General features: G+C 41.7%; 1 protein-coding gene across 3 annotated transcripts in view; it reads left to right on the top strand.

Moving 5' to 3' along the window:
• The window catches only part of Smg6 (SMG6 nonsense mediated mRNA decay factor), a 219,480-nt gene that overhangs the window by 33,730 nt on the left and 165,605 nt on the right, over positions 1–20,145 (top strand). For all 3 annotated transcript variants that reach the window (XM_021642073.2, XM_021642072.2, XM_060387319.1), the window contains exon 9: positions 18,895–18,956. In XM_021642073.2, coding sequence (XP_021497748.2) covers positions 18,895–18,956 — 62 coding nt within the window. The remainder of the gene's footprint in view (positions 1–18,894; positions 18,957–20,145) is intronic.

Genomic DNA, 20,145 nt, shown 5'->3' with positions numbered 1-20,145 from the left:
TTTTTCAGAGTTGCTGTGAGTTGTTTTCGTGTCAGTTGTTAGTTCACTTTTCTAGTTTGTAGTGTGAGCTTCGTGTTGTACTCCTTCACCCTGGAGGCAAGTTTAAAGTATGCGTATATGAATGGAGATTATGCAGGAAGCATATGAGAGTTCATGGCAGCATCTTGCGGGGCAGGGCTCCAGGTTGGCTGTGCTTTTCACAGGCTGTAGGAACAGCTCAGCTAGACTGTTGTCAAAGTCGGAACCAGGACTTGGGGTTTTCAGAGAATATAAAATCCTCCTATGCCGTGCTGGACTGTGGGGCTGAGGTCTTTGTCTCTGTGGCTGACTGCACTGAAGTTTCTCAGAGCACACTGGCCTACCTTCAGACCTGTGGCGCCCTGTGTGACCTCAGACCTGTGGCACCCTGTGTGACCTCAGCCACCAAACCACTTCAGGGCTTTGTTTTTACCCTGGCTGTCCGTTTTAAGATAGGAGGCTGGTTTCTTTCCTCTACAGTTCTGTGGGGGCAGAAGCAGTGCCAGCGTGCAGCAGGGGCTGGTTAAGCACCAAAACCACACTCTTCTTGTTTCTGGGTTTGAGATGTGACAGAAGCTGTGCTGCAAGCGCCAGCTTCCATGCTGTGAAGAAGCTTCAGTTCATTTGTTTGTTATTTTTAGACAAGTAAAACAGCATAGGAAGAAAAGGTACCCTTTTTAGTTTTAGCCAGATCAGATGCTAAGAAAGGGCATTTTTTAAAAATCCAGAATTTCCCAACTTTAGCTTTTTCATCTTCTCAAAGGGTGATGGTGGGAACTCTCACAACTTACTAGGTCTCAGGAAGCCAGATTACCAACATATCCTGTTCGCGTGCATGTGTGTATTCTGTTACCCACAGGCCACTTTCCACCCCACATGACCTTCAGTTACCATCCGGAAAGCCGGGCCCAGATACCAGTCAGAATTTCCAAGCTTTGGTTTAGTTTAGACATTTTAGAAATGATAATGGTAATCTTTTGAGTGGCAGGCACAGCAAGTATGGAGTAATACATCCTAAAAGAGGAGAGGGGATGGATGTGTCCTTTTGCTGTGATGTGTTTGAAAGTGAACATTCAGAAGAAAACATGAAGCAGCTAAAATGCACAGAGGAAGAGAAAGGGTGATCAGAGAACCATTTGGTTAGAAATCAAACATATTCTTCAATTCTTGGGTCTTAGATTGTGCGTATGTGCATTCACTCATGTGCCCCTATGGAGGTCAAAAAACACCCTGTGGAAGTTGGTTCTCTTCAGTATGTGAGTCCCAGGGATTGAACTCAGGTGGTCAGGCTTAGGGGCAAACTGCCTGCTACACTAGCTTACCAGCCCCAATTCTTAGGTATTGAAACTTTTGTTCTTTTAAAAACATTTTTGAAGATATTTTTTATTTGTAGTTGTGTATATGGGTTTGTACATGTGAGTCCAGATGCTGGCAGAGGCCAGAGGTGTTGATGGTCCTGGAGCTGTAGGCAGTTATTAGCTGCCAAATGTGAGTGCTGGGAACCACACTTGGATTTTCTGCAAGAGGAATATATGGTCTTAACAGCTGAGCCATTTTTCTAGCCCCTTTAAAATTTCTAAATTAGTTTTTATTTTATGTGTATGGGTATTTTGTCTGAATGGCCAGAATAGGGTGTCAGGTCCTCTGGACCTGAGAGTTATGCACTGTTGTGAGCTACCAAGTGGGTAGTAGGAACTAAACCCAGGCTGTCAATAGCCAGTGGTCTTAAGAGTGGAACCAGTTATTATATATATTATTGGTTGGGCATGGTCTCACATGTCTTTAATTCCAGCAATTGGGAGGCACGGGCAGACCTAGTCTGTATAGGGAGTTCCAGGCCATCCAGGGATACATGAGGCCCTGTCTCAAAAAACAAACAAACACATTATTATATATATTATTGAAGTTGTTCATAGCATGCTGTGACATACTTCAAAACAATAAAGATTATTTTTGAACTCAGATTTTGCCACCATGCCCAGCACATCTTCATTATTAATTTGTATTTGTGAGTGGTGTGTGTGTGTGTGTGTGTGTGTGTGTGTGTGTGTGTTTGTTCATACATGCTCTTCTTGATGCCCAAAAGGGGTGTTAGGTGTCTAACCGTTTTCCACCTTATTCTTTTAGGGTTTCTCCTTGAACCTGAAGCTCATATTTTATTGGCTAGGCTGGCCAGCAAGCCCTGCTGATCCTCCTCTTTTCTTTCCCTGTATCACTTGGGTTATAGGCATTTATAGGTTCATGTTATTTGGATGCTAGAGCCTGAACTCTGGTCCTTCTGCTTTAGTGGAAGCACTTTTACCCCCTGCGCTGTCTCAGCTTACTGGTTAGTTTTCCAGATGAAGTTGTTTGTGTTGTCCAGGCTCTGAGTCCTGGCCTAGGTGTTACTCCATTCTTTGCTCACTGTCTAGAAGTTGGGAGGGATGAAGGTCGTTACAGTTGGGGGCTTCCCTTTATGACACTGCTGGTGAAGGTTTAGCATCTTTGTGGTCACACAGTTCATTCTGCACACTTGCCACTGCAAACTCAATAGCATTCTTGGCACTGCCCACTAGATGCCATTAGTGACCCCTGTATTCAAACACTCTCTGGGAGAAAGAGTGCTGTTCCACTTGAGAACCATGAATTTTGGGGCTTGTTGTCATTAAAAGAAAAACCACCACCAACGAAAACACCTTGCTAGATTTCTTCCATCATTACCTGTTGAGAAACTGACTTGTGCTTTGATCTTTATAGAAGTCAACAATAGGGAGGGAGAATTTGAGTATTTGGAAGAACAGGGAGCATGCCCAGTAGGTAGAATAGTAGATTAAGTTTTAAGGAAACCATTTACTGAGTGTATTGTCTACTTGCCCATTTTAAGAGTTGGTGAGACTGATTTATAATTTATGAAAAGTTTGTTTTGATGTTACTCATACTTTAAAAAAGCTTGTTTCTCTCTATGTGAGAGGTTTCTGTCTTTGGCCCCAGTGTCCAGATGATGTTGAAGATTGTGGGAATCTGTATGGTATACTTGAGAGAGTTGTTCAAAGCCAATATAAAGATATAGTTTTGGCATCTCATGAATAACCTGATATCCTGACTTAAGCCAGAACTCTGGCATTAGAGAATTTCCAGCATGGGAGAATTGACTACGAAAAGTTCTCCTCTGGCTCCTTTCCAAGTTAGACAAGGGAGCAATCAGCTGCTGAGTTGTAGCCAGCTGGCATGTATGTGAGGGTGTACTATAAATTGTCCCTTAGGATCTAGCTTCTAGTTTGTGAAGAGCCTTCCAATAAGAGTGAGTCTTGTCCACTGGGCCCTGTTCAGTCTGCAGCTGTGATGTAGGGACTGTATGGTAACCCTGCCTGTTGTGTGGGGAGAGACCGCACCAACCTTCATGCTTCCCCAGTGTTGCCTTTCTCATGGTTTCCTGTATTAGTTTTTGTTTCCGACCTTTCTCTTGGGGAGATATATCCATAGTTCTCTTGTTCTGCATTCCTTCCTTGCTCTTAAACTTAGACAGAACTTCATTTGTCTACTCTGTTTTCACCATTTTGGATGTGATGTTTCATCTCAGATGAAGAATATGAAATCGTTGTTTTCTTGGCTTATATTCTTTCTCCAGTCTGTAGACTGTTTTTGGCTCCTGAGGGATACTCTGGGTTTTTCCCACCTTGGAAGCTTTTTATTCTACTCATAAATATTTAGTATTGAAGTTACTGCTCAGTTTTATCCTCCTGAGAATTAGTGTATAGACTCTAGATCAGAAGGAATTAAAAAGATCCAGCTCTGAGGCATTATAAAGTATATCCACAACACTTCTGTTTTTAAGTGTGTCCATGATTTTTAATTTTTTTTTTTGTCTGTGGACCTAAATTTATTAAGTGTCTAATATAAGAACCATTAGACATCTATTCTGCCATTTATGCCTAGAACTGCCAAAGAGCCATGTAACTGACATATTGGTCACTAGTAGTATTACTTACTCATTTGTACTTGTTATTCACTCACCCTATGTTAAACCAGATAATATTTTTGTATTAAATGGTGCCACCTGTGGAAATTATGGGAGAAATTTCATGCTCTTGTTACTATAAAGTTAGTTAAGTGCATTTATGAACTTGTTATTCAGAGTAATTGTTTAGTTGTGGAGAATTTGTAGCTCAGCTAAGCTGGTTACTTCCTCTAATAAGTGTAAAAGACTTGCTGGAATATGCTTTGGGTTGTCACCATTTTACACTCCCACTCCAGCTTCTCTTCCTCTTTTAAATCTATTTTGTCTTCTGGCACACCTTTCTATGTTGCCTTAAATAACTGCCTTCATAATTCTATATGGACATTTTTCTTCTTTTTTGTTTTGACCTATTTATCTATTTATGAAAACTATTTTAGGGTTAGTTAATATTTTCTGAGAGAATCAATTTTCTTCCCCAATTCAGGTAATTTTCATAGATATTAAGCTAGTCCTTTTTGTCTTCTCTGGTTCTAGGCATTGCATGTAGGGGAGTGGATGATGTTGGTCCTTCCCTCAGATGTATATTATAGTCGGAGAAATGGATCTATAAGTACGTAAAATGAAGTGTTGCAAATATAATCATATAAATAAGTACACTGCTGTATAAATAGGTACAATGCTATAGAGGGGAGAAAGAGATTAAGGGTAATCAGCGAAAAATAGCAGATAGCCTGCATCCTTAATTTTGAAAAGTGGAAGAGGTTCTTCAGGTACATGTGGGGCTGTGGATGCGGGCTTCGCAGTTAAGAGCTACTACTACTGCAGAGAACCCCAGTTCAGTTTCTAGAACACGCCATAACCACCAACCCCAGCTCAGGAAGCATCTGATACCTCTGGCTCTGAGGGCACTGCACTCATACACATATTCACACTCAGACACACAAACTTTTTATAAAAGCAGATGTAGACAGCAAGGAGCAATGTAGATAAAAATTTGGTATAGTTAAAAACTGCCTGGAAGCCTGGCATGGTGTCACAAGACTGTGATGCTAGCTCTTCACTAGGTGGAGGCAGAAGGGTTCCAGTCTTATGGTCAGACAATTATATAATAAGACCCTCATCTTAAAAACAAAACAAAAATGAGGCATGGGTGTGGGGGGGAACGACACACTTTTAATTGCAGAATTCGGGAGACAGCTGTAGACAGACCTCTGAGTTTAAGGCCAGCCTGGTATATATAGTGAGACCGTATCTCAAAAAACAAACAGAAAAGTTGACCATGTAGTCAAGTAGTTTAGTTATTACTAAACTTACCTAGCATGTATGAGACTCTGGCTCTATGCTCCAGTACACCTACCCCCACAAAGCAAGCAAGTAAACAAACAAACATGATAAAGGAAGAAAGGAAAACCTATTGGGATGGTTGCCTTTTCATTTCCATCCAAGAGTCTGTCATTGGGACATCTTGGATCACGGTACAGATGTTTGCATTGATGAAGTCTCACCACTTGTTTGGAATGCAGGGTTCATCTCAAGGTAGATTGATTTGGCCCAGTCTTAGAAATGAATCCTTTAAATACTTCTCTATTTTTTTTTTTAATTTTTTTAATACTTCTCTATTTTATTTTGTGCATTAGCTAAGGTTGACTCACCCTGAAGTTATGCCTTCCATCATTCTGGGGAACTTTCTGAGTCAAATCCAACTTGGCTTAGGAGTATGCTTTGTGTTGTAATCATCGACAGTAAGACCTCTTCTTGCCTTTTACATGCGTAGTAGGACTGCGCCTGCTGAAGTATAAGAAAAGTATGAAAAAGCAGTTTCGAGAAGACTGTGGGTTTGCATTTTTCTTCAGTGTTTTTTTCTGGCTTAAGCTGCTAATGAAATTTGGAGCTGACGTGTGCCACAAATCTCTGAGATGTTAGGTCTTAATTTGTATAGCAAACTATGTTGAAACAGTTGACATTCTCTTTGAGGAATTTCTTTGGCAGGTTTTCCTTTAGACTTTTGGGCAGATCTGCAAAAAGTATGGCTTTTAAAGGCCTTGTGAGTGACATATGTCAGAAGACTGAATAAGGCACGATAAATACCCTTGGTGTCCTAAGATATTCTTGAGGCCAGTGTACACAAGGAATCCAGTCTTCTAGAATGCATTTCTAAGTTCCTTTGATTTTCACAAGCAAAAATTTTTTTATGTTTTTCCTGGATTCGTGTCTAAAATAGGGAGAGGTTTGCTATTTAACACCAGAACAGGGTTTTTGTTGTTTTAAGATATATTTATTTTTTAGTTTGTGTATCCATGTTTTATCTGCATGTATGTATGTATGTATACCATGGTTGTGCAGGAGCCTGGGAGGCCAGAAGAGGGCATTAGATCCATTGGAACTGGAGTTTCAGATATCTGAGAGCTGCTATACGGAGTGCTGGGAACTGAACCCAGGTTCTCTGTAGGGGCAGCCAGTATTATTAACTGATAAGTCATCTAGCCAGCCCTCTCAGTGCTGCTTTTTGCTTCAAAGGGAGCTCCAAACTTTTAGCATAATCACCTTCATTTCTACTGCTTCAGAATTAGAAGTCTTGGTGAGGGTTAGGACATATGGGATTATTAGAATAAAAGGTTTTAGTTTTTTAAAATTATTTTATTTAAGTTTATGTGCTACCTGTGTGAATTTATGTGTACTGCCACCTCTATGCAGGTGCCAGTGGAGGCCAGAGGGGTGTTGAACACCCTGGAACTGGAATCACAGGCAGTTGTTAGCTGCCTGATGTTGATGCTGGGAACCAAATCCAGGTACTCTGCAGGAACAGCAAGCACTCTTAACCAACGAGCCAGCTCTCTAGTCCCTAGAATACAGGCTTTTTGTGGGACAGTAAATAAAAGACTATGAATTAAAAAAAAAAAGGTTGTAGTATTTAGCAGGGAAGCGTTATATTTGTGACTGCTCTACAGGTTGGTAAGTTGTCAAAACATCTCCTTGTGGTTTTATATTAATATCACTTTCACTCTTTTAGCTTTGAACATAATTATCTTCTATATTTTTGATAGTTACAGTGGGTAGGCATTGAGAATCAAGCAAGAGATAGCTAATGTTTATATTTTCTGATAAGTCTGTTAAGGTTGATTGTTGAGAGATAAGAATAGAGGAAGTCAGAGAGATGGCTCAGTGGATAAAAGGGCTACTAGCCACAAGTTCAGTCTCCCTGAACCTATGTAAAAAGTTGGGTGCAGTGGTACTTACCTATAATCCCAGCACTGCCATAACAAGATAGATGGTCACGACAGGAGAGTGGTCTGGAAACCTGTAGGCCACACAGCCTGGAGTAAGCAGTACAGCAGCAGAAATAAGACACCTACTTTAAATAGTGGACAGTGTGAACTAGCCAACTAGCCAACTAGCCAGCCAGCCAGCCAGCCAGCCAACCAACTAACCAACCAACCAACCAACTAATGGAAAACTTAGAAGAGACAAAATTAAACCAAAGATCGGGGTAGAGTGCTTGCATAAGTATGTGTAAAGCTCTGGCTTCAGTGTCCATTGAGCGGGAAACAGACAGACAGATGCACACACACAAGGTGGAGGGAGAGGAGAAGGAGGGAGAGAGATTGGTTGAAAAGTGGTCTCCTGAATTGATAGTTTTGGTCTGGGAAGCAGCACAAAACAAGTAAGAACTCAACCCCATAAACCAACACACCAAAGAGCCCCTGCTGAGAGCAAACCGCGCTTCTAGTGACAGTGAAACTGGGTCTCAAACCAACAGTGCTTTGGCTTTTTTTTTTTTTTTTTTTCCTCTCTTTTTTTTAAAATCTTACTCCTGAGCTATGGCTGGGGGCTGGGGTGACGACATGGCCTGCCTGCTCCTAGATGTACTGACTGTAAGTCAGGTGGGGTCTGAGCTCTGTGTTGCCATGTTTGCAGCCTTGGCTTTAATAGCAGGCAGGCTGTAGGCCCCATGGTTATCCTGTGTGATCCATTTTCTCTTTCTGCTGTTAGCTGCCCGTGAGGTAGAGTTGCCTCTGTTGATAAAGAACAGATACAGAAGTTCACATCCAAAACCTGAACAGCCATTTTTAACTTTTCCTAGAGTTGATGCGCCAGAATCCTTCCCTTATTTGGTGCCTTGCTTAAATCTGAAGCTTGCATGACATTGCCAGCGCTCGCCGTACTTGCTTACTTGCCTTTTGGTGCCCACAGCAGAGTACTTAATAAAAGCATCTTTGTAACCACATTTCACACAGACTGAAGCTTCGTTCTCCCTTTCCTGAAAGGTTTGGGGTTCTCTTGTGTTATGGTAGGTGGGCGGACTTTGCTTGTAGATATACTTTCATTTGAGTCGTGTATGACTGTCCCTTGATAATAACATGCGTATACTTACATTCTTTGACTCTTGAATAACTTTTTCCTCATTAATCATCAGATTTTGAATTTTCCCAGGAAAAATGTTGGGTTTAAAAAACTCATTTTAGTGCTCGCTTCAGCAGCACATATACTAAAATTGGAAAAAACTCATTTTATTGTTGCTGTTTTATTCCTGTAGAAAATAGTCTTCCCCTCCCTCTTTCTCCTCCTCCTCCTTTTTTTTGGGGGTGATGTGGGGTATGCAGGCTCTTAGGTATCCCAGACTGACTTTAACTTGTTGATCCTCTTGCCTTTACCTCTCAGGTATTGGGATTACAGATGTGTATCTCTGTACCTGGGTGACATTTCCTTAGCATGCACTTGAGTGCTTCCACCAACATGTATGATACTATCTGTAAACACCTATTTCCCTTAATCTGCAAAACTTCTCAATTAGTTGCTCTGGTAGGCACAGTGAATGACATCTGGGACTATTAGGGGTTGTAGTTGAGGTTTCTACTGTATTACAGCCTTTTTTTTTTTTTTTACATTATCTTCTGTGATGCCTTTTGGTTCTACTGAAGATAAAGAGTCCAGTTTTGGAGCAGACTGTTTGCATTTTCCTCTGGCAATTACCTAACTTTTCTGTGCTTAATTTCTTCATCTGTAACATGAAAAGTAGTCCTTAGCTCACAGGACGATTGAAGGCTAAAAGACTAGTGCCTGTGAAGAGCCTAGAATATTGCCTTCTGCGTAAGATTCTATACAACTTGTACTTAAGTATGACATACTTTCTTTTTTTGGCTGGGAAAACTTGAGCCACTAATATCTAAGTTGTATCTGAGTATCTTTTATATTTTTAACTCCTAAGTATAAAGCCAGCTCTGTAAATTCAGTGTATCCTGAGGTTGGGGCCTGTGCCCAAGCATATAATAAGAAAAGTCCAATAATTAAAAATCAGGTGTTAGGACATGCTGCTTTCGGTATGGGTGACAGAGCTGGCAGAACACTAGAGCACTAAGTGGAGAGGCCCTTCAGTCTTTTGTTCCCACTGAGCTATGTTAGAGCTGCATATTTCATTGCTCTTGCCATATGGCAACCCGAAATGATAGAAAGATACTAATGTTTAGAGTTAGCTCTTCTCATCCATCTCCATTTACTCACATACCACCTGAGAACTGCCTTATCCTGCTTATAAAAGTGAATTGTTTACTAAAGGAGCAATTCACAGTCTAGAGCAGTGGTTCTCCACCTCCCAAATGCCGCAACCCTTTAATACAGTTACTCATATGGTGACCCCATCCACAACATTATTTTTGTTAGTACTTTATAACTATAATTTTGCTATTACAGATTGTAATGGCAATATCTGTGTTTTGCAGTGGTCTTAGGCGACCCTGTGAAAGGGTTACTCACTCCCTTGAGGCTATGGGGCCCATAGGTTGAGAACCGCTGGTCTAGAGTCATGATGGTCAGTAAATAGAATATCTTATTTTAATTAGTGACAGAGAAATAAAAGGCACTTCCCCTGTCACACTAGTTATCTGTAAGGTGCTTAATAACCCCGTGTAATTAGAACATGCGTAATGGGGGGTTGTGTGTGCTGTGGAGCACCATGGAGGTCAGAAGACACTTTTGTGGAGTCTATTTGCTCCTTCTACCTATACATAGGTTCTGGGGATGAACTTGCCAGGCTTGTACTCAAGTGCCTTTATTTACTGAGCCCTCTCCACGGTGGGTGGGTGGGGGGCAGTGGTTATTCTGATGTTAATTGTGGTCATTTTCTAGCTTAGTCACTTGACTGGAGCACAGCAGATAAAACTGTCACTAAAATCTTGACAGAACTCTTCTTTTGATTATCTTTGTCTGTATTCTGCCTAATTACCCTTCAAAGAGATGAATTGAGTCCTCAGAGATGGTTACAGACAGTAGTAAGTGTGTGAAGTGTTAATGTTAGCAGTGCACTGTTTACTGTTGACGTCTTGTGTGTGCTCATCTGTAATATGTAGACAACATATTTAATCTGTTAAATCTATAATAGTTTTTCAGCAACCACGTATCACATGTGTTTTAAGAGCTAAGCACCATGCTAGGGCATTTAAAGACATCGAAAAGGGAAGTTGGGTGTTGGTGTTGCAGGCCCTTAAGCCCAGCACTTGGGAGGCAGAAGCAGGCAAATTTTCGAGTTCAAGGCCAGAAATCTACAGAGTGAGTTCTGGAACAGCAATAACTACACAGAGAAACCCTCTCTTGGAAACAACAACAACAAAAGACTTTGAAAAGGGGACTGGAGAGATGGTTACTGCTCTTCCAGAGAACCTGGCTTCAGTTCCCAGCACCCACATGGCTGCTTACAACAATCTGTACGTAACTTTAGTAGCAGGGTATCTGATGCCCTTTTCTGGTATCCATGGACATTAGCTATGTGTATAATGTACATACATACATGCAAGCAAAACACTAATGCATATGAAATAAATTGAGAAAAAAAAACACTGAAAAGAAATAAAGATTAATCTAATTAATTAATCTCTTAAAAATGAATTCATTTTTGTCTTTAGTCTGTCTTTTTAAAGACATCTCCATGACCCTTGACTTCTGCTGGTGTTACATGGAATTAAAATCACTGGACTTATGATTAGGGGTCATGGAGTGACCATATAAAGTCCTTCCTGTCTTTTGACTTTCTATTGACTCAATTATCATTGAGTGAATGCATAACAGCTTGGCCTCCTGCCTTTAACCCTCATCTAATCCTCAGTAAATTTTCTAATAACCAGACGACTTTTAGAAAGAAATACAGCTTTGGTCATGTCACTTACCTGTTCAAGACCCTTCATGGGCCTTAACATCAAACTGTTTGTCAAGGGCATCTTTAGCTTGTTCTTGCCTTTCTTACCGTCCTGTGGACTCATTCATCTTGCATGGCAGCCCGCAATATATTACTCTTGGGGTCATCACTTACACTGTTTTCTTTGTTTATGACACTGAACCAAGACTACTTACTCATCACCTCCAATACCAACTACTTGCCCCAAACTTCAGATTTCAACTCAGGATATTTTCTGAGATAATTTTTCTGACAGTATGAGAACAGTCTCACCTTCTTTCTTACACTCTGTCAATATATTCATTTACAAGATAGATTTGTGTATGTGCCCATGAGGAACGTTTTTCTGGTTCCATGCCTGAAGACAGTACAGACACAGGAGGTTTCATCCCCCCAACTATTTGGGTAAATGGGCATGAAAGTTCCCAGACATTGAAAGAGGTGAATCAGAAAGAAAAGTCATTTAGAAAGTAAGCCAGTCAGAGTAACAGTGTTACCCTTTGGCTGAACTTCCTCTCTTTTTCTAGATACCTTGAGATTCTAAGCTTGGTGGCACTTTTGAGTAGGTTGCCACAGATTGTTAAACCAGAGTACAGGGACTCATAAGTCTTGATCTGACCCTTCCCTTGCTTAGGAATGCCACTGAAAGGTTCACAAGGCATCTGGCCTAAGGGTCTTCGCTTTTCACCGCTTAACTTGGTAGTAAGTACCTCTGCCTGCTGAGCCATCTCACTGGTCCAGAAAAGGTAGCTTTAGAAGGCCCCTTTTTAACATTTAAGTTCCTATGGCTCAGGTCCAGCTGTCCCAGTATCTCTGTATGAATCTGGTACTTAATTATAGCTAATTGAACTGTCGTTCTGCCTAGAACAGATCAGCAGGGATGGTGGGGTGTAGTCACCGTCCCTGGTCATCCTCAGCAGTGGTGTGGCTCTTTGCTTCAAGTAAGGAATATGTGGATTGACTTAAAAATCAACCAGTCAACCTGCTTACATACTCTGTGTGTGTGTGTGTGTGTGTGTGTGTGTGAAGGTCAGAGAAAAACTTACTTGTAGGAGTTGGTTCTTTCTGCCCACCATAAGAGTCCTGGGGATTGAACTCAGGTTCCATCCAGAATATTTTGAAAGGTTTATTTTTATTATTTTTAAGTGTGTGTGCATGTGTACATGCACATGTAGGTGCCTGTGGCGGTCAGAAGTGTTGGGTAACTTCTAATGTGGGTGCTGGAACTCTGATCCTCTGAAAAAGTAGTAGGCACTCTTCACCACTGAGCTGTCTTTCCAGCTTTGGTTGGTTGGTTTTCATTCGATAGGTATTTAAGTCATGCTGATTGGCTCACCTGAGCTTCTTTTCATATGTGTAATCTAGAAAAAAGGTTGAAGTAGGCTGGTTGTGGCAGGCAAGCCTTTAATCCCAGTACTTGGAAGGCAAGAGTAGCTATATCTGAGTTTCATCCAGGCCAGCCAGGATGGCTGTATACTGAGACCCTGTCTTAAAAAAAAATCTGAAATACTACTCATAGCTTTTAGGTAGGATTGTTGTGCTAGGTGAACATATTGTGTGCCAGACTCTCTTCCTCTCTTTATCACCTCCTTAGATCTTACCTCCTAAGAGTGCCCTGTCAAAGCAAGCAAGGGGAGCCCAATGCCTCCTGGCATCTCCAGAGTTGGTTGGCCTTGTTTCAGGTCTTAAAGCGCAGCCGGGGTTGGTTTGTTGGCTGTTTGACCTGGAAGCCTCTTGGCTTGCTGACGGAGAGGCACAGTGCTGAGGGCGACAAGCAGGCAACACTGCAGGTGCCTTCCCAGCCTCTGCTCCCCTGTGAGCGCAGCCTTTGCAGAGCTGTGTGGATGGCCTTTGACTGACTGCTCGGGAAGACCTGGGCGTTTTACTCATGGTGCTCTTGAAGCTAGGTTTCTGCCAGTGTCCCATTCAGTGACCCGTTCCAGTCGCAAAACAGATATTCCATACCTAAGAAAATGATAATTTATGCTCCTCAAAAAAGTATTTAAAAAACGCCTTTGATTTCTGAATACTTTGAATGCTCTTTTTAAAAAGATTTATTTATTGTGTATACAGTTTTGCCTGCATGTGATCCCATTATAGATGGTAATGAGCCACCATGTGGTTGCTGGGAATTGAACTCAGGACCTCTGGGAGAGCCACCAGTGCTCTTAACCTCTGAGCCATCTCTCCAGCCCACTTTGAATTCTCTTATTGTCCTTGAAATTACTAGTTTTTCAGAAATTTGATTTTCTACAAAATTCTATGGAATTAGAATGGGATACATTTTAGAATCTCTCTTGTATGGCATTATTTTGCTGCCACCAAGCAGGTGTTATCCAGGGATAATGAAATACTTATGTGCAGTTTCAAGGAATATTCTCTATGGTTGGTATAAAATTTTATTTCTCATGAAAAAAATTAAAAGAAAATTTGAGACAAGGTTTCATTCTATAGCCCAGGTTGGCTTCAAATTCATTGGCGAAGGCTGGCATCAAATCCGTGACAAACTTTTCCTCAGCCTGGGAAGGCCTGGGATTACAGGTGTGAACTACCATACTCAGCCTACATTTTTTTGTTTGGTTGTTTTTTTGAGACAAGAGTCTTAAGTAACCCAGTGTAGCTTCAAACTTGCCATGTAGCTGAGGGTACCTTTTTGTTGATGGTTAGAGAGACAAGTAAGTGGCTGTGGCTCTAGGATTAACACTGTGTGCCAAGGAGACAGTTCTGTGATTTTTGTTTCGTTTGTGGTGCTTTGTTTTTGAAACAGGCCTTCCTGGAACTCACTGTAGAGATACAGGCTGGCCTCAAACTCATGTTTCTCCATCCCAAGTGCTGGGATTAAAGGCGTGGACTACTGTTCCCAGCTAGGGAGACAGTTTTTAAAGTACGTTCAACTTAAATTTCTTGATGGAATTTCTTTGTTTTTAACATGAAGGTTTCATGTAGCCAAACTGGTCTTAGATTCGCTATGTAGCTAAAAATAACCTTGAACTCATAATCTTTCTGCTTTTACTCATGAAGTGCAAGGACTTCAGGTATATGTCATTGTGCTCTCTTGGCTTCAGAATTCTTTCATTTGCATTTTAATCTTTGCATTTATGAACTAGGTAATGTCACTAGTAGAAACTCCATTTTAGTGTGCGTTGAGGGTGACAAAATACAGTTGAGGAACAATACAAAAATTTAAACTCTGAATTTTAGTCAGTGGCCGACATTCTGGAGACCTACCCATACACTTAATGTCATTATTACCTGTTTGGGGGAAGCTTAGAGTCTACAATGTATTGGCTTTAGTCTTGAATTGAAGAGACAGTCTTAATAATTTCAGCACTGTCTCTAGGGACTATACCCAAGAAACATTTTTAATTTCTGATGAATAGTAGATAAACGTACAAGAATGATCTAGAGGCAGATAGTCTCACGTTTCTTTTTCTACTTGAGTGAGACTGTCTAGGTGTATATTAAAACTAAGTTACAGAAAGCTAAGCATGGTGGTGCACTCCTTTTATCTCAGCACTTAGGAAGCCATTAATACCAGGACTTAGGAGGTAGATGTGGGCAGATCTCTGTGAGTTTGAGGCCAGCCTGTTCTATATATCAAGTTCCAGGTTAGCCAGGGTAACGTTGTGAGACCCTGCCTCAAAAAGGGGAGGGGGCTCTGGAGATGGCTCAGTGGTCTACATAGTGAGTTCCAGAGTGCTTGGCTCTCTTCAGGGGGCTTGAGTTCAGTTCCCAGAACTCATGTCAGGAGCTCACAAATACCTGTTACTCTAGCTGGCCTCCTAGGGCACCTGCACATGCTTACACAGACATACACACATAAAGAAAAAAAAAATGAAAAGTTGCAGAAATGGAAGTTAGTCTGTGGTAACATGTTGGAGAGAAAAGCTCATACTAAAGTTTTCCTGACTCAGAAAAACTTGGTTTCAGTTATGAGTTCTTAAGGGCCATCCATAATTTTATCCTTACAGAGAGAATTAAAAGTTAGAGGCTGTCTGAGCTACCTAGTGGGGCCCTCAGAAGACTGAGGGCCAGGAGTCTAGCTCAGTAGAGCACTTGCCTCCCATGTGCAAGCCATGGGTTTGATTCTGCTGTCTGTCTGTCTGTCTGTTCTTTAAAGACTTAGCTTCTTCAGTGCTAGCTGCCTTCACACTGTCATTGTGAGTATTGCTTTAGATAATGTGTGGCATATCTGCTCTCTCAGGGCAGCATGCTTTACCTTGGTGATACACTCACACTTACTTCCTTTCCTAATTAAAGTGGTTTTGCTGAGAACAAAGCAGAACAAAGTTAGAGTAACAGACTGAAATAAAACCTTAGGGAGAAAGTGTGTATCTACTTTCAAATTAAAGTTCCCTTAAAAAAAAAAAATAAAGCGGCTGTGAATGGTAGTACACACCTTTAATCCCAAGACTCCTGCCAGAGGCTGAGACAGGTGGATTGCTATGAGTCCCAGGACAGCTACATAGTGAGACTGTCTCAAAACTGACCAACCAAAAAAAAAAAAAAAAATTCCAATAAACTAGATGAAGTTAAAATATAATAGTAACAAATATGGGTTCATGGGATAAGGAAAATTTCCTTTGTCTATGTATAGAAAGTCCCTTTAGGAAATATCGTTAATGCCAGGATGTTTCAAAATTGCCTGGGGTTTTCACTTTATTCCAGGAGGTTTCTGGTTCACTGCTTCCTAGCCGTTCGGTAAAGAGAACTTAAAAGCAAAATTGTATTGCTTTTCAGTTGTTCTTATTTACTCCTCTGAGTCAGTTCACAAGTTCTGTTCTCAGGTTGAGAGGGAAAAACATGCTTAGAGTCAGAGACCTGATTCTAATCTGTAGTCATTATTTTTTCAAATGCCACTTTATTTGGGGGCTCCTCAAAGCTTATACCTCCATTCTAACCCCCCAAACCCAGGTAGGGGAAAAAGAAGCTTCTAAGGGAAAGGGGATGTAACCCTCTTTACTTCTTGCTGCGGGGTGGGGTCGTAGGAGTCTTTCGGGGGCAATACCAGTGTCCGTCAGGGAATCCAGAAGTCCAGGTGACCAGCAAGCAGCAAGTGCAGCGGCAGTCCCCTTCTGACTCCTCCAAGCAGCCTCCTCTTCTTCTTCTGGGCTGTCACAGTCATACCCCTCAAAGGCCTCAGCATTCAACTCATTCCAGCTGCCAAAGACCATGCTCTGCATGAGACAATTAACAGGTGCAGACAAAACGTTCACAACACAAATCTAAGTTTTCTTTTTTTTTTTTTAAGATTTTATTTTATTTTATGTATATGAGTGTTCTATCTGCACTTACACCTGCCAGAAGAGGGAATCAGTTCACATTATAGATGGTTGTGAGCCACCATGTGGTTGCTGGGAATTGAACTCATGACCTTTGGAAGAGCAGACAGTGCTCTTAACCACTGAGCCATCTCTCCAGCCCCTAAGTTTTCTATTTAAAGCAGCTTTCATGTTGGGGTTGTGATAAGGATGACTTTAAGCTTGGATTAATGGAGTACTAATAATTCTTCTCTTACTTAAGTACCCTATGTATTTAATATGTATGTAATATATGTAAATATAAGCACTTATGGAAGATTTCTTCTATTTATGAGTTAACCTGTGCAATTGATAGCTTTGAGAAGAGAAATAACTAAGTTAAAATAGGAACAGAGAATATCTATTTTCATCCTAATCTCTGAAATTAGTTCATACCATTAGGAAAGTTGTAAGGACCAGCGTATGTATGGTGCTTGCCTGTAATTTCAGGATTGAGGAAGTAGAGGCAGGAAAATTGCAGATTCACGGCCAGTCTGGGCAACATAGCAAGACCATGTGAAGGGGTGAGGAAAGAGGCTGGGGAAGTTGGGTAACTGCCCGAGACGCCACAGCAGGTAAATGGTCTGGGAAGAACCAGGCACGAGTCTCCACCACAGTATCTTGAGAGCTGTACTCTGTTCAAGGTTTTGCTGCTAATTTTGGTAAAAACAGTTGGTAAGCCTTTTTCCACAGTCTCTGGCCTTGACATAGCATTCTGTAACTAGGCTGAGCTTTTAAACTCCACATACCATCATTTAGTTCTTTAATAGCTGTTCAGTATAATTAATGCATCTAAGGCAAAAATAAAAATGGAAGCTTCTTCAGCAAGTTTAATGTTGAAATCACTGCTATATCTCATTTCTGTAGGAAAGAGCTAGAACTGCCATAATTTTGTTGGTGCTGCTTTACAGGGTGATGAGTCAGTAGTTTTTACTCTTTGGGGTATACTATCCAGGCTGTTGGATTTGCTCCTTATTCCAGTAGTGACCCTCTTTGCTTTTATTTTTACATTTATTTATCTATTTAGTTTGTATGTGTGTGGGCCTGAGTGTGCATCTGGAGATCAGAGAATAATAACTTGTAGGAGTTTCTTCTCTTCCTCTACCATGTGGGTCCCACAGATTGAACTTAGGTTGCCAGGCTTGGTGGCCATCTCGTTCATCCACCGATTTCCTTCTTGCAGTCAACATTCTTTCTTTCTTTCTTTTTTTTTTTTTTTTAAAGTTTTGAGGCAGGGTCTTACTATATACCTCTGGCTGTCCTGGAACTTGCTTTGTATACCAGGAACCAGGAGGGCCTTGAACTTGTAGGGATCTGCCTGCCTCTGCCTGCTGAGTGCTGGGATTAGAGGTGTGAGCGGATACTCGAAGTCAACACAGCAGAAGTCAACAACCTCTTGAGGCAGGGTCCTGGAACTTGCTTTGTATACCAGGAGGGCCTTGAACTTGTAGGGATCCGCCTGCCTCTGCCTGCTGAGTGCTGGGATTAGAGGTGTGCGCGGATACTCGAAGTCAACAACCTCAGCCCTCCCTCCTGGCAGACAACAGGGTACTGTTTCTAGGGTACTGTATCGGAGGAGATGGTGAGATTGAGGCTTTAAATTGTCTCTTCATTCTTTGGAGGTAAATTCAGCTTCCCCCTTCTTTATTTTGCCCGAAGGGATTGTCTCAGTTTTGACTAAGGTAGATTCTTTACAATCTTTGAGTCAAGGGTGCAGACTGGTGGCTCACAGGTTACATGTGAATGACAAATGAGTTTGGGACTTACCTAATGTCTAAATAGTTTTTATTCCCAGGTAATACTTAAAAAGCCAGAGCATTTTCACATAAAAACCCATATTCTACTTCTAGCTTGGTTCTACGTAGAACATTTGTAGGGGCTGGAGAGAAACTGCCCGAGGTTCCTGCTGTAACCACAGTCTGTTATATGCCTGTCCTCTAGGTACACTAATCTTCAGCCAGATCCAGAACTGTACTCCAGCTTCAAAAGCTAGTCAAATATTTGGTGATCCACTCGGTGGCGAATACCTTAACCCTAGTGGTCAGAGAGACCTACTTTCCTCCATAGGTAGAAAGATAGCTAAGTAGGAGCAGGAATTTCTCTAAAATCACTGTTAACTCCATTCCTGTCAGAATTTCATTTCCATTATGATGGACCCGGTAGTGGCTTCTGGATTCTACAGAGAGGAGGAGGCACCCCTTCAGTGACCCTGCTCAGTTCAGAGTCTCTGCTTCCGTTCCAGCAGAGGGTGCTGTCCACTCACTGAGCCTTCTGTTGTCCTGGCTCAGCTGAAAGGCAGCTGTTGGGCATGTGCCCTGGGTCTGTGTGAGAGTTTGGGCATGTTCATTTGGTTCCCATCCCCAGTGCCCACCCCTTTAGACCCTGGCCAGGTTATTGTGTCACTGGGGACTGTATTCAGTAACAGGAAACTGGGGAAAGTTAATTGTTTTCTCCTCTCCCTTTTTCCCATGCAGCTGAACAAAAGGTTCATCCTCAGTTTTCTCCATGCCCATGGGAAGCTGTTTACCCGGATTGGGTAAGTGTGCAGGATGTTTATTTTATTTCCCTACATTACAAGTCATTTTGGAATTTAATATTGTTAGCAACTAGCCTGTGTTTGTAACTGAGGGCACAGGGTGTGAATTCTTAGAGGCCTCCACCTAACCTTCACTCTCTTTTCTACTGTGCTCATAAAGTTTGAGAGATATCACTCTGTATTTTTGTTTCTTTTTTTCTCTTTCTTTCCTAAAACCTTTCTTTAAGAACAGTCTTTCCCCAGCTCTCTCTCCTAGTCCCCTCGAGTTTCTGTCGTTTCTGTCTTTAACCCATGGTAAGCCTGATACAGTCATGCTGCATCCCTGGGTGCCACTGCCAGGGATCCTCCTGGGGGAAAATCTGTCTCCTAATTTCTCCTTAAAAACAAGAGTAACAACTGCCCTCTTCTGTGTTCTTCTGAACCATCCCCCTTCCTGTGTGCCCAGTCCCCTGTGCCACATTGCTGATCTCAGTAAATCCCAAGACCATCAAATGGTACCTCCATGGATTTACCTGTAAGTCCCAGGCAAGGTGGGTGTGCAGCCACTGAGTCCTTTCTCTCTTAAGTCCCTGGGAAGAGTTCTGAGTGTACCTCTGGTGCATCAGAAGAGGTTTTCCTGACAATGTAAAACGCATCATCTGAAAGCTAGACAGGGCCTCATGTCAGAGATGTGTGCTGAGTGTCTCTCTGTAGGTCCTTCCTGCCTCAGCTTCCCAAGTGTACCACCATGCTTGGATTCCTGTTGGGTTTTAATCTCTTCTGAGTTAGAAGTTTTATTGTAAGCTGCCCTTTGAGGTGATTGGCTTCATCATATTGCACATCTCTGTCATGGTGTTTCCCTTTCACTTTTCGGCTGTAACCCTGTAAGGGTACCTGCAGTTGCGTAGGTTTCCTTTGGGAAAATAGGAGTCATGTCATTTTCTACTTGCTTTGTGTTTACTCTTTGGAGATAAAAGGGTTAAAAGGGTTGGCCCTGCTCGTAATGCCATTGCTGTGTGGCTTGTGAGGGAAAGTGTGCTTCACAGGTACTCATCTGGCATGGTCTTGGGTAAGAGTGATAATCATGTCCAGTTCAAGGGTATTTTAGATTCTGAAGTGACGTGGGAACATTAGAGAAAAGCCAAAAGATGATAATCTCTCTCACCAGAAATAAGTGTGGAGTAATTTACTTGGGAAAAATAAACTACAT

The sequence above is a fragment of the Meriones unguiculatus genome, chromosome 7 (assembly GCF_030254825.1).
Source record: "Meriones unguiculatus strain TT.TT164.6M chromosome 7, Bangor_MerUng_6.1, whole genome shotgun sequence".
Lineage (NCBI taxonomy): Eukaryota > Metazoa > Chordata > Mammalia > Rodentia > Muridae > Meriones > Meriones unguiculatus.
The sequence above is the reverse complement of the archived record's forward strand: the minus strand, read 5'-3'. Positions and strand labels throughout refer to the sequence as shown.